The 16,951-nt window shown below is 35.4% G+C and overlaps 1 protein-coding gene across 1 annotated transcript in view; it reads right to left on the reverse strand.

Moving 5' to 3' along the window:
- Positions 1-16,951, reverse strand: part of PTPRD (protein tyrosine phosphatase receptor type D) — a 303,359-nt gene that overhangs the window by 103,374 nt on the left and 183,034 nt on the right. The window contains exons 15-20 of the mRNA XM_031054317.1: positions 15,950-15,976; positions 13,829-13,946; positions 8,167-8,754; positions 7,627-7,727; positions 6,492-6,751; positions 1,571-1,661 (exon numbers count right to left, since the gene is read on the reverse strand). Of these exons, the coding sequence (XP_030910177.1) occupies positions 1,571-1,661; positions 6,492-6,751; positions 7,627-7,727; positions 8,167-8,754; positions 13,829-13,946; positions 15,950-15,976 (1,185 nt within the window). The remainder of the gene's footprint in view (positions 1-1,570; positions 1,662-6,491; positions 6,752-7,626; positions 7,728-8,166; positions 8,755-13,828; positions 13,947-15,949; positions 15,977-16,951) is intronic.

Below are 16,951 nucleotides of genomic sequence, written 5' to 3' on the forward strand. Positions count from 1 at the left end.
GTTACTGCTTTCACATATGTCAGAAATAGTACACCTAATAACAACATACATATATTATCTAACGCTGAAAGTAAAATAGGTTTTTAGATCATAGAACCTGAATGAGTTAGCATAAAATACAGTTGCTGACTGCTTTTGATTTGTCCCTGCTCAGAGCTTAGTATATGTATTGGTGGCAATTGTAAAAGATGTATCAAGGGCTTTAGTTCTTTATCAGAAATAATTTTAATTTTCCAGTCAATGCATATCTTATTTCTTCCACCATTAATTCTACAATGTGGTCTCAATTATATCAGTAGAAGTGGGAAACAACCCATCCTGACCCAAATATTTCTGAATTAATAAAAGTTCTTTATCAATCTGTTACACAGATTAATGCACCACAACTTGCAGGATTATTAAAATGACCCTTTGTTATGGAAATCAGGGGAACCCATAGAATTTAATTGCCCAGAAGTTCAATGTCATCTTGCACCTATCCTTTAATCTGTTACAATACTAGTGAACGTGACTAGAGTCTTTGGATGTTAAAAGTGGGTGGTAATATTAAATTGGTTTTCCATTACTGGATGGATCTTGCTTTCAGAGTTTTACTGTTCAACCATATTTGATGTTACTCAGGACTATGATTATGAACTGATGGCATTTACAATCCAAGTTCTTTTAAAGATAAGGAGTTAATAGATCAAAGTAAGTCATTTGCTACAATTGAATCAATTGAGATGATCACATAAATGAAACTGGTCAAGAGGAAACACATGCTTTAATCATTTAGTCAGCAGTAATGAAAACTATACCACAGCTTTACAATTATAAATATTAGTATTATTCCAGATTTACAGATTCAAAGGAGAAAAACAAGTCTGCATGAGTTACACTGTCCTTCAGTAAAACAGAAGACAGGACTGAATGCTAACCCTATACTTCCTGGAATTATTACTATATCAATAACATAATAAATTGTTTTCTAGTACTAGTGGGCTTATTCCTAAAATGAAAGTATTTCAAACTTTTGGGTTAATGCCATTTATAGAGTCAAAGGATGACACAATGTTTAATTCATTTACTGCTGAGCACAAATTGTCAGTAGAAGGGAGACTACTGTAAAAGTTTTCTAATCAGTATGTGAGAATCAGGTAAAACTACCACCAGCAGGTCAAATGTTAAATTACAGTGTAAACTGCAATTTAGCATTTGTTACAAGGTTAGTAAACACCCCACTAATGAACCAGACCTTTATCAGAGTTCATATCATTGGTGATTAAGCTTTTGTTTTCAACTCATTTCACCTTCTGCACTTTAGCATTACACTTTACAATAGGAAAATACTGAAAATATTAATGACAACAAAGATCAGACACTTAGTGTGCTTTATGACAACTTAATGTCTTTACTATCTTCCAATTTAAGTTCTAATTTGAACTTTTGTTACAGTCCCCAGAGGTTAATTCAAATACAAATATAAAATATCCTGACAACCAAAACGTCTGAAAGTGGTAGGTTAATCACATAGTGTTAATGAGACTGTTTCTTTAGTAAAGGAGAAGACTACAACAAAAACATAGAGTACCTCATCTAGTTCCATTTCATCTGGACTCTCCCAAGGTTTGATAAACTTTCCACGAGACCTCTTCAAAGGCACAATAACTATGTAATAACCTCTGTAAAGGAAACAGTTGGACAAAAGTTGAAGGAAAAGTAATTGATAAATTGATGGAGTAGGTGTCTGTTCATAGAAACTTAAAGAGAACAGCAGTATTTTTAGACCAAACTTTTGCATATTGTTATTCCACTGCAGCCTTCCAAACACAGTTACAAAAACTCACACACTTGAAACCACATCCAGTGTAAAACATCTGACAAACAAATGGCACTAATTACCTGCTTTTTCATGTAAACATATAAATATGTATAAGAAACTTTAATTGCAATGTTCTAAAATGCCTATATGTTTGACTGCAGTTTATTATTTCTTTCTAAATACATGAGCTGTGGGATACTTGTGCCCTGCCACCATCACAAAAGGAAAACCTAAGCCCCTAAACTGACACATATTACCATACATTTAAATCTCAGTTGTCACTCCATCTTCACCCATTTTCATGTATCATCAGGACAGTAGCTTAACATGGTATGTTTGTTGAAGCCAACACTATTATAAACAGAAAATATAGAAGACATAGCATGCACTCCACCCACACACACTTTCCTTTTGAGTATCAATCACCATCAGCTTTATCTACTTAAGTATTCTGTTCACAGTCACAGACAAGAGAGCTTGATGTATGATCTCTTTACAGCTAGGATTTAGAAATTACATAAATCAGCTTTCCTCAGAAACATTTTCCTGAAAATATCTTTGTCCTCCCCCCCATGGAGACTAGTAAATTATACTTTCTAGTATAATAGATATGGCACTTCCCTTGTTTCCTTCACAAAGCCTGGATACATGTCAGGAAGATCCATAATTTCACATTAATGTGAGGAAAGAAGCAGTAGAATCACAACAGCAGGACATCCAAGATGGTATAATACACATCTTCATGATAAACACACTTGTCAAAAAGTCAAGCACTCTGCATATCAGAGGAGAGGGAAAGTAGCTGCTCTCCTTTGTTTCTAGTAACAACAGAGCTTATTAAGGTGTCTTCATCTCCCCATTGTGGAAGACAGTTTTAGAGTCTCATGGACCAACTTCTTTTCCAGTCTGCCATTTTTTACAGCCTATTCAACTTTTTGCAGCTCTATTTTACTCATGCAATGCAGTTGAAAAAGCTAAACTAATTAACAGAAGAGTCTACAGAAAAGGACTTGCCTTACAATTGATCAAAAACTATCTCAGGCTAAACTAACTCTATAAGCTATCTTTCTTCCATGCCACTGGTCCATTTTAACAGTCTTTTCTTAATCAAAGCTCCTTCCCATAAGAAACAATGTAACAAAAATTTGGGGTTTTAACTACTATAGTAAATACAAATATTTATTAATTCTTACATTAAGAAATCTGAGAAATTTCCCTGTGGAAATGCTAAGCTTCACCAGGAGTCGCTGGAAACAAGAACTGTTGGCGACAGATTTTTAAAGGCTGCTCAGTTGCTGTATTCAAGTACTAAAATAAAATCCGCACTATTCATTCTTATAGTAACAATATGGTAAATCATCTTTTACATCAATGTTCTTATTCAAAACTACAAAGGTTTTGAGTAAGATTTTAAACCTTACTTAAGATTTCAATTAAGATTCTGGGTTCAAAGGTTTTGAACCCAGATTTTAAACCTGAGCATACATTTAAAAAATTCTTTTGTTATATGAACAACAACTCCTAGTGAACGCTGATGTACTCAGGTATACAATAACTACAACCTATACACCTTTTTTTTTTTTTAACAGATGCCTATGAATCAAGACAAAAAGCAATTGAAAATTGCCCTTGTAGACATCGAAGATACACATGCTGGATGAACTGCACAGCAGTCTCTTATTTATCCTTTTCCTTCTTTTTCTTTTCTTTTTTTTTTTTTTTTTTTTTTTAAGTTAACAGAATGTTCCGACTTCTTTTTTCAAGCCAGGAACATCCAGCATGTAAATGTTACTTTCACACTCTTTCACACTTTCTTCATGCATGCCTCCCACTCATAACTTTGATCACCCCCTAAGAGTTTCAGCACATGCAGAGTATTTTAAAGCTGAAAGCATAAGTTCATCAACAGCAAGCAGAAAAAATGAAACTATTCACATAAATATACAGAGCTGCAAATTGTAAAGGGCAACAAATTTCTGTTATTTCTAGCTAAGTACAGAGAATTCAGCATCTCCTGAAAAAAAACATGTTTTATTATTTGCTTGTTTCTTGTGAGGGTCTTTTTGGTTTTTTGTATTTTTTTGTGTTTTTTTTTTTTTTGAGAGAGGAAAGGGTATGAAATGGATGGTTTGCTTGGATACTGTTTGATTTACTGAGTATTACAAAGGCCAAAATCTTTCATAAAGCACTGTTTTTACCTAAGGCTGCAAAGATGGAAGAGACTCAGAGAAACAGGAACTGCCCTTTACACATAAAAATTGCTCTGGATTAACCAAAATCACTAGACAAAAACGAAGAAATTGCTCACTTAAGATGATGCCACTAAACAAGATCCATTTTACCCAGTTTAACGTGAAGCCTGCTCCAATTTCTATGCTGTATCACCATCAAATACTAAAATGGCATTTACTTCAACCATCTTTAATTAATTACAAAGGCTTTTATAACGTTACCATAAATCCCATTAGTATTTACATATAATGCATTAAAGTAAAACATTATGTGTTTTACCTTCTGTGTAATTAACATTATTGAAAGTTTCTCACTATACTTCATAGTGCTTCATAGTAAGATAGAGACATTTCTGAGCATATAACGTATCGACAGAAGAACAGCAACTATAAAAGTATCAGCATCACTATTACACAAAATTGGTTTTCTTGTACAAAGGCTTACCTGCAATGATCTTACTTATTCTAGCAAGTATCAAGTAAGCTTTTCCTGTTCAGTATGATGTCGCTTTGGTATGTCCATTTCCAAGGGTAAACTCTATCTTTCTTTTATTGTTGTTTTGTCTTTTCTATCTCAAGCCTGATCACATCTTAGGAAATAGATGTAGAAGGAGGAGATAGAGTATTTGCAAAATTGGCTATTGGACAACATAGGCTTAATGTACATTTCCTGATGTCACTTATCCTTTTTTTTTTTTTTTTTTACACTAGAAAAAAAGAAGGGCATACGCTCTTTTTCTGCTTCTATCTTCTGTTACTGTTTGACCAGCTACCCTGCTTTTTTGTATTCTCTGAGAGTGCTCTGGCTCATAAATCTTTCTTGACTTATTCCATCTTGAGTCTTCCTCGACTGCATTTGATACTGAGCGCATCTTACTCAATGTAATGATGATGGCTAATTTTTTTTTTGTTTTTTTTTGTCCTTTTAATGTCACAAAGTATTTTCTTTCTTGACGTCATTTGCCTCAAAATCCTCAGTCAGCAATGAAAAAGGAAAGCAGCATTCTGCAGAGCCATCAGTAAAAATCCATGATGGAGAGAAGACAAGTTGAATCTCCAACAATATTTAACGACTTGCTCATTTTCCTCCCCATTTCCTTTACATTACACATGGGAAACGTATACCAACAAGAATCACTATAAGCAAAGCAGCAGCTCTTATTGATTGCACCATACTGCATGTTTTCTTGGTAAATATTTATTGTCTAACCTTTTTAATCCCAGATGGCCATGTGCTGCCAGCTCTTCAGTCCTATTTCTGCTGCTTAAATCTCCACAGCACCTTTTCACCCAAAATCTAAGTAAACTCTAGCAAACTCTTGCACAGGTTTTTCAGCAAAATCTCCTATTTGCTTTCTGGGACTACCAGAGAGGGCCTGAGATTCTTCTTTTAATAAAAAAAAAAAACCTCAGAATTAATTAGTGTGAATTAATATAAATGCAGTAACAATTCTTTAAAACTCCTTGCAATTCTCAAATGATGGAGTCTGACTACTTCAAGGTGCTGCAACAGGGCAGGTACCCACTGATGCACACATTGTCTGAAACACAACTAGCTTCCACAATCCATCTAGGCTATTTCAAATCAGTGACGAAACACAAAAGTACTGCAAGAAATAACTACAAACTATAGGAAAATTCTCTTCCATAGATTTCCATCTAGATTTTACCAGGCTTACATACTTGGATAAGTCACAAACTTACAGAATAGTCTAGTCCAACTGCCCAAAGATCACCTAGCCCAGCTGACTGACCACTTTAGGGCTGACCAAAAGTTAAAGTATGTTATTAAGGGCACTGTCCAAATACCCCTTAAACACTGACAGCCTTGGCCCATTGACCACCTCTCTAGGAAGCCGGCTCCAGTGTCTGACCACACTCTCAGTAAAACAATGCTTCCTAATGTCCAACCTAAATCCCTGGTGCAGCTTTGAAGCATTCCCATGCATCCTGTCACTGGATAGAGGGGAGAAGACACCAGCACCTCCCTCTCCACTTCGCCTTCTCAGGAAGATGTAGAGAGCCCTATGGTCACGTACCCCTCTTGCTCATTTTCTCTAAATTAGACAAACACAAAGTCCTCAGCCCCCCCTCACAGAACATGCTTTCCAGCCCCTTCACCAGTTTTGTTGACCTCTGCTGGACATATTCAAGTACATGAACATCACAACCTGTCATTTGTTCCTGTTAAAATTCATATAATTGATGACTGCCCAATTCTACAACCTATTTAGATCTCTGTGTAAGGCCTCTTGTCTCTCAAGAGTGTCAACTGCATTTACCAGTTTGGTATTGTTAAAATATTAGTCCAGTATTAGTCCACATGCTACTGCAGAGTGCTGTACTCTCTATACAAAGAATAAAGCATTCATCCACCACTGCAGCTCTAAATTCTACAAACTGTAAGGATAATGGTCTTTCTGGAAATAAAAACAATGGTATATTATTTATTGACTCACTTTATATTCTCATTTGAAGGTACTTCTGGAAGTTCCACAGTTATCATGCCATCTAAGTTGGTCTTTCCAATGAAGACTGGCTTGGTGCGAAGCACATCTGGTGCAGTCTTTGCTGTTACTCTGTGCTGAAGACCCCCAGCACTATTCCCTCTGTTTGTCAGCACAAATGAATATGATGTCTCTGGTTTCAAGTTAGTGATCAGTTTTTGAGTAGCACGTCCATCAACCTCCACCACCATTTTCCCATCATCATACAGGATCTAATATGTAAATCGAAGGAGATTTTGGTTACTGAGATAGGGCAATTGTTACTGTCACACTGAATTCAGGAATGAACTAGCTATAAATTCATTCAATTTATAAAATTTAATGGTCATTTTAGGCTGCAAGATAGTACTAGATTCAGTTCTGCAGTTAAACTATTCACTTTCCAAGGAAAAAAAAACAAAACAGAAACCTACATTAATTTAAAGCATTGTAAACATTCCTAAAATTAATTTTCACTCATCAAATTCAGTAATTCTCCTTGAACACAGCATTTATATCTACGCACACTTGTTAAAGGTAGTACACCTTCACTTTTCATGTTGAGAAAAATATTTATAAAATACTGCTCTTTATTTGCTACTGCCTGAGATGACAAGTGATGAAGAGTGATGCAGAAGAAATGCCAGCCAGACTGAAGGTTACATTGAGTCTCTCTACCTGGCTAATGCTATAGTTACACACATTTACTGAAATGCAGGAATGTGTTATTCTACATGTGAGGAGACAAAACCCAAAATGGTACTCAATTACAGCAATTACAGAAATAACTAAAACAAAATAAATATATACTCATATATATATTCCATTATTTCACTTAAAATATAGCAGCATTGAATTGCAGATTAGCAAGTTTTTCATACAAACCATAGTAACCAGCATGAGCCTGACTTGGAAATACTGCCACAACAGTGGAAAGCTCATATTGACAAATGAACAGCTTAACAGCTTGGGTCAATTTTGTTGATTATCTTGTATTCTTAAATACAGCAGTACCAAAAAAACTGACATATTCAGTAAGCTACTTAACCAGGTGAATGCCATCCTTTAGTTTCTGTATCATCTCTCAATGAAATGAAAACTAACTTACTTTGAAAGGCAAGGCTGAGTTGTAATTTTCTGGAATTTCCCAGGACAACAAAACAGAAGTCTTCATTACTGCTTTAACATGAAAATTTTTTGCAAACACTGCTGGAAAAAAAGAAACAATGTATATAAACAACATCTTGGAGGTTGGGACTTGCCATATTTCCACTGCTACCTCAAGAGTACTAGCTTTTTATTCAGGAAAAAAAAATCAACAAAAAACTAGGATTAAATTCTCCTACCTGTTTGTTTATATTTAAATACCACATTTTAACTCATTTTCATTCTTATCTAATGACAACCCAACATGTACATTTTCCTTACCTGAAATAATTGTGAAGATGGTAGCCGGAACTTGCTTAGCAAAGGACAACTGAATTCTAAGGCATCCAAAACATATTAAGATTTACATACTTTACCTTTTGTGTTTGATGAACCTATTTTTATGAATGGGCCGGTCAGTTTTATTTACAGCTTCAAAAACACTGATATCCAAAGACCGATACTCCTTTAAAGGTCAACGCCATAAGCAGACAAATCCTACCTTGATCCACGGGTAGTGTCCTGAACTGGACACTTGGACTATATGGACCAGGCCCTTTGCTTGTATGGGCACGTACTTTTACATCATATGTGGTATCTGGTTTTAAGCCAGAAAGTGTCATAGTGGTATCAGCAGGAACAACAGGGAGCTCAACTGGCTGGTAAGCGACATTGATATCTCTGTACAAGATGGTGTATTTGGTGATAATGCCATTTCTTTCTGTCAAGAGTGGCATCTCCCAAGTTAATTGAACTGATGTAGAAGTAGAACTTTCTGAGTGGAGATTCTGGGGAAATCCACTGGGTACCTCTTCAGGAATAGAAATCTCTTTAACCATCTCCTCCCCAAAGCCCACTTTATTCCTAGCTGAGAGCCTGAAGATGTAAGAAGCTCCTTTGTGAATGTCTGTGGCTGTGAAGTGATCCTCCTTCTCTGAGAACTCCATGGTCGTAAATGTATCCATGTCTTTGCGACCAAACTTCAGACGATAACCCTGCAGCGGGCCGAAAGTGTCCACAGGAGGGTGCCACTGAATTAGAGCCGTGTTCATCTGTGTGTGGCTAATCACAAGCCGAGGTTTGCCTGGAACTGTAGCATAATGTTATTTAAAGATGATAACTAAAAACAAAATTGCATGTACAATTCTTGAGGCTAGTTTTGGCAGAAATAGAGATAAATTTTCCCTTCCTTTGCTCTTAGTTCCACAAATTATTGTCTCGTGGAAAAAAAATATCTGCCTTCTGCACTATTAAGTCATACAGTATAATGAACTATGACAGTAAAACCATTTGGTGTCTTCTTCCTTACTATTATTTCTATATAGAAAGAACATTCAGAGGCACAGGAATTAGAACAAAAGTAAAAAAGTAAAACTTCAAACAGCCATCTTATGAATGATTCTGCAAATTGTCTTGCAAAAAAAAAAAAAAGGACATTGTCACAAGTATTCTTTAATTTAACCCAAGGCACATATCTGCCATTCCTGTAAATGCAAAAATAATTGACAACAATAATTGTAGTGGCAGTAATAATAAGGGAGAAATTACAAGTTTTGGGATGTTTCTAACATCATTTTTTTAAGATAAGTTAACATAGAAGGGACGTCAGACCAACCTAGTTGTCAACAATCATTGCTGTGTATGATAAAACCCTATCATTCAACTTTCTGTACACAAATCACCTCCAGCATGGGCTGTTTCAGCTTGAAACGGTAGCACAGTTTGGAATTCAATTTCTTGATTGTCTTGGCTTATCACATGTGATTTAGTTTCCTGCAAAGTCTGGATTTCTTTCAAAAAATACTATATTAGAAGCTCTTCATAACCTGCACACCAGATAGATAAACTAAAATCCTTAATTGAGACCTATTGGTCCAAACTTATCATTTATCCTTCAGAAAAGCTCAGCCTGCAAATGTGGTGAGGACACTCAGCTCTAATCAAGGGGGAAATCCCATTATACAACTTACAGGGTATACATTTTCAGAGTCCCAGTATCAATTGTTCTCATTGACTGTTTCTATTTATCATTTTATTTATTTATTCATACTCATTTATATACATACACATACTTCATTTATATTTTCATTGATATTTCTATTTCAAAAAAGTCTGTTTCTATTACAATTAGTTATTTGATAATGAAGCATATCCATAACTATTTTTAAATTTGGTGTTCATTGTTTACTGATGTCTGACAGGTCAAGAGACTAGAATAGTTTTGGGAGTAGCAGTGCCATGATAAGACAACCCTCCACAAAGACTAATCAGTTCCATCCACATTCAAAGCCATCCCACGTGAATGTAACCACTGCACTGTGAGCTCTGGTTCCTGTATTTAAACACTTCAGTGGATTTTATTACTTATCTTCAGTTCTCAGGCACCCAGCAAATCAGTCAGAAGTTCTGACTACCATTCCATAATGAATTAGAAATAGGGAGTGAGGAACAGACCGCCATGAAAAAAAAAAATCTGCATTTAATAAGCTCTTTCCTCATTGTGTCTGTCATAACCTGTGACATTGCTTCTAGTTGCACAAGAATTATAGCTAGGTTTTATATAAATTTGCCAAACACCATTTTCAATGTCTGGTTCACCTGCAAGTATTGTTCTTGGGATTCCTAGGAAGATTTTCCTACACTTTCTGCTGTGCAAAGACTACTTCTCTGACTAGTTCAAACTTTTTGTCATTATTACAAACCTTTATGGAGCAAAGAGAAGGCTGTGAAGGCCTTTTATAGGCCATATTTTTCTATACATTATTACTGAAACCAATGGAGCATATGAAAGAGAAGATGAGTCCATACAAATAGAATAATAACTCCTATTTTTGTGATAAAATGCTTTTTTTTTCTTTGTGGCAGACCTCACAGAACTATTTTTTAACCTTTGTGGTAACTACAGAAAAAGAAATTACTACGTGCTTTTGATCAGAACAGGGGAACTCATAAAACTTACTTATCCAATGAAATACCCTGTCATTAAAATGGCAAATAACAACAACTTTTCTTTTTAGTATGGAGTCTATGCGATTTTACAAAGGGTATGAATTTCCTTGTTGCTAACAAACAACTACTGATGGAGAAAGAAATATGTTTTTGTTTTTCTCTTTTTATTTTCAGAAATCCTTCCGTTAACATTTTCTTTTAGTATTATCACTTATGAATATTACAGTCTTGTGGGACAAAAGGCAGGATCCCATGCTCTTCTATAAAACCAATCAATCTAGAAACTTCTTCTGATAAAGTCTATGAGCCCAAATGAAGTGAAACTGCCCATAAACAAAAATATATTTTCTGATCTGGCAAAATCCATCTCTGTTACTACACAGCAAGATGCCCCTCAGACATCCCTTTGCAACAGTCATTACTTCAAACAGCTCTTAACTGCATGCCATTACTATTAGAAGCTCATGTAAGCTCCCTTTTCCAAATTACCTGAAGTAATTTGTTTCTGTTAGCTGCCCTAAAGTACAACACTAACTTAATGCAAAATTTCTTCTCAGCTGAAATCTGAGGTGCTATCTAGCACAGGGGTTAAATTCCAAATAATGGACAAGTTATTGTGGTATGAGATTCTTCAATTACTTCAATTACTATGACCCCAAAATTAAAAGGTCTAATTAAAATCTCCATAAAAATTGTATGGTATCCCTAAGTAGTAGATCTTCATTTATATCAGGGTCTTGTTAACAGCTTCTGCCCCAAATAGTTCAAAATTTTCAAATACTTTTCTTCCATCTGATTTCAAAAAGTACGAAAGGAAACTGAATATAAGACAAAAGCACAATCTCGAATGAAAATATGAACAGCATTCAGTTATTTCACTAGTAAATACAGTTACTACACTATAGGCTTACTTACATTTGGTGAATCCTGTCTATAAATGTAAACGGTGCTTTTATATCACTAGCTGGACACAGCTGAATAATTACTTACCATCTGAATAACTTCTGAATAGTAAGCTTCTCCAGTAAACATTTAGACCTTTATTCTCTTTTCCTATCTCTTACAGATATAATCTCGCTCATTCTAATGCAGCTGTATTCGTAGAATCATAGAATCATAGAATAGTTGGGGTTGGAAAGGACCTTAAGATCATCTAGTTCCCACCCCCCCTGCCATGGGCAGGGCCACCTCACACTAAACCATATCACCCAAGGCTTCATCCAACCTGGCCTTGACCACTGCCAGGGATGGAGCATTCACAACCTCCCTGGGCAACCCATTCCAGCACCTCACCACTTAAACCTTTAAAAATTAGACTAGAAAGTCAGAACTTTCATTTGCCTTATTGTAAGATTTGAATAGCACCTTTTTAGAGAAAAGCAAAAACAAAAACTTCAAACCACAAAAAAACACAAATGGAAACTTTCAGAGAATAATAGGGTGCATGTTAGATCTACAAGCCCTTGATATTTATGCATCATTCTTTCATCTGCCTAATGTATTCTCAAAGAAAAACAATGAGCTGGAAAATCTTGGTACTGACTATATTTATTATCCCTTTTTTAAAAAAAAAAATGTATGACTCTTCCTTACAAAAAGAACTAAACTACAGCAAGCTGTAATATCAAGTGAAGAGGTGGTCATACAACCTGGAATGTATGAAGGATCAAAATTGTAACTAACTGTTATCCGAGACCCTACCAACGACCACTATTGTTTACAGATTAAAGCAAAGATCTATAACAGTGTGATATGCATTACGTTTTACAGGCATGCCTCTGATTCTCAGTGGCTCAGTCACTCAGGGGTTTATGGGATTTGTTTGTCTTTCTAAAGCAGAAGCATCAGAGCTCTTGGAAGAGTGAAATATGAATATTCAGCATGGACTAAATGCACAGAAGCTTCAAGTTTTGCAAGCAGGTTTGCATAACCTATATTTATATCTAGAAACTAATCAAATCATAACCTATATAATTGTGTTTACTGAAAATGGAAACTAAGCTTTAAGAGGAGCAATGGATCAAGTGCCTTTTTTCTTAAGTTCAAATGTAAATAAGAAGTATATATATATATTTTTTTTTTCCCCCAGACCATAAGAATTCAGGAAAGGCAAGAAGTTCGAAAGCAAATTCAGCATCAGTGAAGAGTAATGAATAAAAGGTATTATAAAACCTGAAATGAAACCATATGATGCATCTAGCCATCAAGACTGATTCTTCCAAAGAAGCTGATGAGAGAAAGATATACATGCTCCTGATATTTATACAAGATATGCTTTACATTCAGTGATTGTTTTAAAAATTGAGTCAGTTTAAATATGAATACATATGCCTCTGTGACTTTATATATCTATAAGCATAAACAATACACTGTTATTAGGAGAGCTTGTAATTGTCCTAAAAGATTTACATGTGATTGTAATGGACTACCCTTAATGGCTACAATACAAAACCCAGCAAATGAACATCTACGGACTGTGAACACCTGTAGGTGAACACCACACCACTAAGTGGTTAAGCTGGCCAGACTGAACCATCTAAATTAAAAGAAAAAAAAACAAACAACTAGTTCCTCATCTAGAAGCAATTGATTTCATCCTATAAGTGCTAACTGAATGAGCTGAACTGCTCATGCAGTCAGATACCCACCATCTAGTAGCACCTGTAATCAAATACAGATTGAACACTGTACTTTGCCTAGTATATGCCTCAAGTTGCCACAAAGTAATATGGGTTAAAGGGTTTCACAGGCTGGACTTTCATTCCATTTTCCAATTATCTGCTTTAATAATCACATTCTTCTGAGATAACTTGTTAATGTCATACAGATGGGTTCTTTCAATGTTCTTACTGGCAGGCAGCAGCATTAGTGCTCTCACAAAGATCAGGAAAGCCCTTCACTATTTTTTTACGTATCATTCTCAGTTCTGAATTTCTGTTTTTTCTACTCCAAGAAGACACCAATCATAATGCAAGAGGTACTAGAAACTATAAAGTTAAGTATTACATTTTGGCTAAATCTTGATGAGAAAGGGGGAAAGGGGAAGGCTGGTTCTGTTTTTACCTGAATAAATGAAGAGGCAAATACTGAAATAGAAAATCCTGTGTCCTACAAACACTTTTTACTAACCAGCAGACTTCCAAATGGTAGAAGAAAAACACTATCAGGAAAAGTCAGAGGATTTATTCAGAGATTAATGGATATGTGAGTATTACCTGCACCGGTAGTAGATACGAGTTTGGGCTTGCTGCGTGCTCCATCACCTTTCGTTGTATAGGCTGTCACAGTGAAGGAGTATGTAGTTTCAGGATGAAGCCCAGAAATTATCATTTCCTAAGATGGAATAAAACAAGAACACTTCATTAAAAGCAGATTGTTTTCCTGGAAAGTGTGGAATCCTTCAGACAACCCCTGTTTATTACATATAGCGCACACACTTTTGTGCTACTGGCAGTGATAGCAAGCATTTGAGAGCACCAACAGACTGTTCTCTGTGAAATATTTCGTAATGCAAAATGTTTCACTCAAGCAATAAAACACAGCAGATTCCTAAATAGCATGCCTCAGGTAGTTTAAAGAACAAGCCCAATGTCTTCTTGGTGTGAACAGTGAATAAAGCCTTCTGAAATACCGTGCCTGTGAAATGCATGCATATGTAAGAATGAGAAACTCCATTTAACTTAGTCATTTACAGGACACAACTGATATATCTATAAAATGCCTAGTAAGAATAGTGTTGCATTTGTATCCACACTTTGTTACGTAATGCTAGTTTAGCTGAACAAGAAAGCCTTGTTACTTTCTCGACACTTTCTTTGCAACATCTGTGTAACTCGTAGGACTTGGGAAACAACTTGTTCTTCAGGTCTAAAAAAAATACCTAAAACACCATTTAAAAACAGACCAGAGAATAAATATGATGTCCCTAAAAAAAAAAGACAGCAGCTACAAAACGTGTAGGTCTTCAGCTAGAACAGCAGCAAGACCAAACTGCAAGCATTAAAGCAATGGGAATCGTTTTATAGATGTGCATACACACACGTGTACACACACAGAAGATGGTGAAGGGCCAGTCACCAGAAATAAACTAAACTTATGTCATGCTATAAAGGTAGCCAGAGGAATTTAAGACTTGACATGCACAATATAAATAAATTTTATATACAAATATAAAAGGGTAATATTTGGAGGCAACTGAGTGGCCCAATATTCCCAACTCATCAGCTTCTAGTCTGTAACCACTGAACTACCCTTTGCATTTTCACATGACTGCGTGAACTCACAGTAAATTTCACTTCTGCCAGAGAGATGCTATATTTATGTGCCTAGAATAAATAGCATTTGTGCAATCACACACTGCTCAGAGGCAACAACCATAAAAGTTAATATAAAAATTATGGGTCAGACTGTCCACAGTAAATGGATTTTTTGATATAGTGAGTATGAGCTTAGTACAGTTGTGATTAGAATATGGCATTGTATTCACAGTCAGTTATTAGCAATATCAAAATAACAAGGTAATAATCAGAACAAGTGGGCAAAATACGTCAAATAAGATAAAAACACATATAAAAATAATCTACAGAAAAATACCCTACATGGACTTAACTCAGAACTGAATGTATACTTAAGGGCCTTAAATCCATCCTTTGAAAGAGTGATGAGGAACTAACATCATTTAAACCAACCAGTACTCATGGTATAAGAGATATGATTGTGTGTAGTTTTGTTTCAAAGTATGATTTGGATACAGCAAACACTGCTACTGAGGTATAACACTACAGGGCATTTGTCTTTCCTGATAGCATATGAAATACATTTATCAAACCACCAAAAAAAGCATAAATGATTTCAAATTTCAATCACACAAAAAAATTTAACCTTAAAATAAATACAGAAAAATCTGACTACAACTACCCAACTCTGAATCACTTTTATTTTTCTAACACCTTCTTGTGAAGAGGAAATTGTGAAGCAAAGTTAGTGACAGTCATAAAAAAAGAGGAAAACACAAGCCACTTCGGTACATTTTGGTATCATGCTAAATCCCAGAACAAGCAAGCAATGATAGTACTCTATCCCCCCCCCATGCCTCTCCCCCTTCCCCCCCAAAAAAAATTGCCATAAAGGAATCTTTTTTGTTAAGAGCATGCATTTATGCTAAGGAAAAACAAAACCAAAAAACCCAAACATCCAGCACAAAGAAAACCCAAACAAAAAAACTCCACAGAAAACTCGGAAAAATCAAAGGAGGCTACAAGCAAACAAGCAAGAAAAGAAAAGAAAAGAAAAAAAAAATCACACACTGTTTGGCTGGCCACTCAAAAACTACTCACATGTTCAGTAGTATCATCATATTCCCACTGATTAAGAGTAAATAAAGTTGGAAGGAAAAACAAAAGAAATGAAGATATTTGTAGCCTGTTTTCTTCTTAATCGTAAATACAAAAAAAAAAATGAAAAAAAATCACATAACATTTGAATTAATCGTGTAGAATCACACAGAATTTGGTTAATTGAAATCAGGCCAGGCATTTTTAATTCCATTTCTGCTCTCCATAAAAAAACAGCCACTTATCTTTGAAAGGTGAAAAAAGTATTGAAACCTTTCATATTATGTAGCTATAATCTATAAAAAAATGTATCAATAATAGCTACCAAGGCAGAATTAAGAGCTACCTGTTTATTTAATCATGCTAGTATGCCATATAGTCGAGTTTCCCAAATTAATTCATGAAGGCCTTATTTAAATTAACAGCAGGGTTTTGCTAGTCTTGAAACCTTACCACACTGATCTTCTATCATCAAGACTTCATACATGTACAAGATCTGATCACATGTATCACAGAGTTATGATAGGCAGAAAGGAGTGGGGAAATGAGAAAGGGTGACTATAGAGAGTGATCAATGGCAAACAGACAGACCAAAGCCAAATCTGGCAAAAAAAAAAAAAAAAAGAAACACAGCTTTTGCCTTTATGATATTAGGCTCTTAATATCTCATCTAGTCTCTAGTTTCTGATCTTCCAAACTATTTCTGACCTTTTGAACTGCTAGCACACAGAACTTGAAAGTGAAAATCTGTGCAAGGAAGGAGAGAACCAAATTGCAACAGCATCTCCTTTTCCATTTCCTCTTCTTTTCTTTTCCTATTTCCCCACCTGTTTTTATCTTTCTCTCCAATGAATTTAAGCTATAAAAATACCGTGTTTTGCAAAAAAAGGTAAGTACATATAGATAGACAGACTGGCTGGTAAAACTGCAATAAAGACCTCGAGGAACAGACACAATAGTTTGAGAACAGGGTCATCAGCAAAATGCAGGTGTAGAAGACATGTT

This window comes from Melopsittacus undulatus, chromosome Z (genome assembly GCF_012275295.1).
Source record: "Melopsittacus undulatus isolate bMelUnd1 chromosome Z, bMelUnd1.mat.Z, whole genome shotgun sequence".
Taxonomy (NCBI): Eukaryota; Metazoa; Chordata; class Aves; order Psittaciformes; family Psittaculidae; genus Melopsittacus; species Melopsittacus undulatus.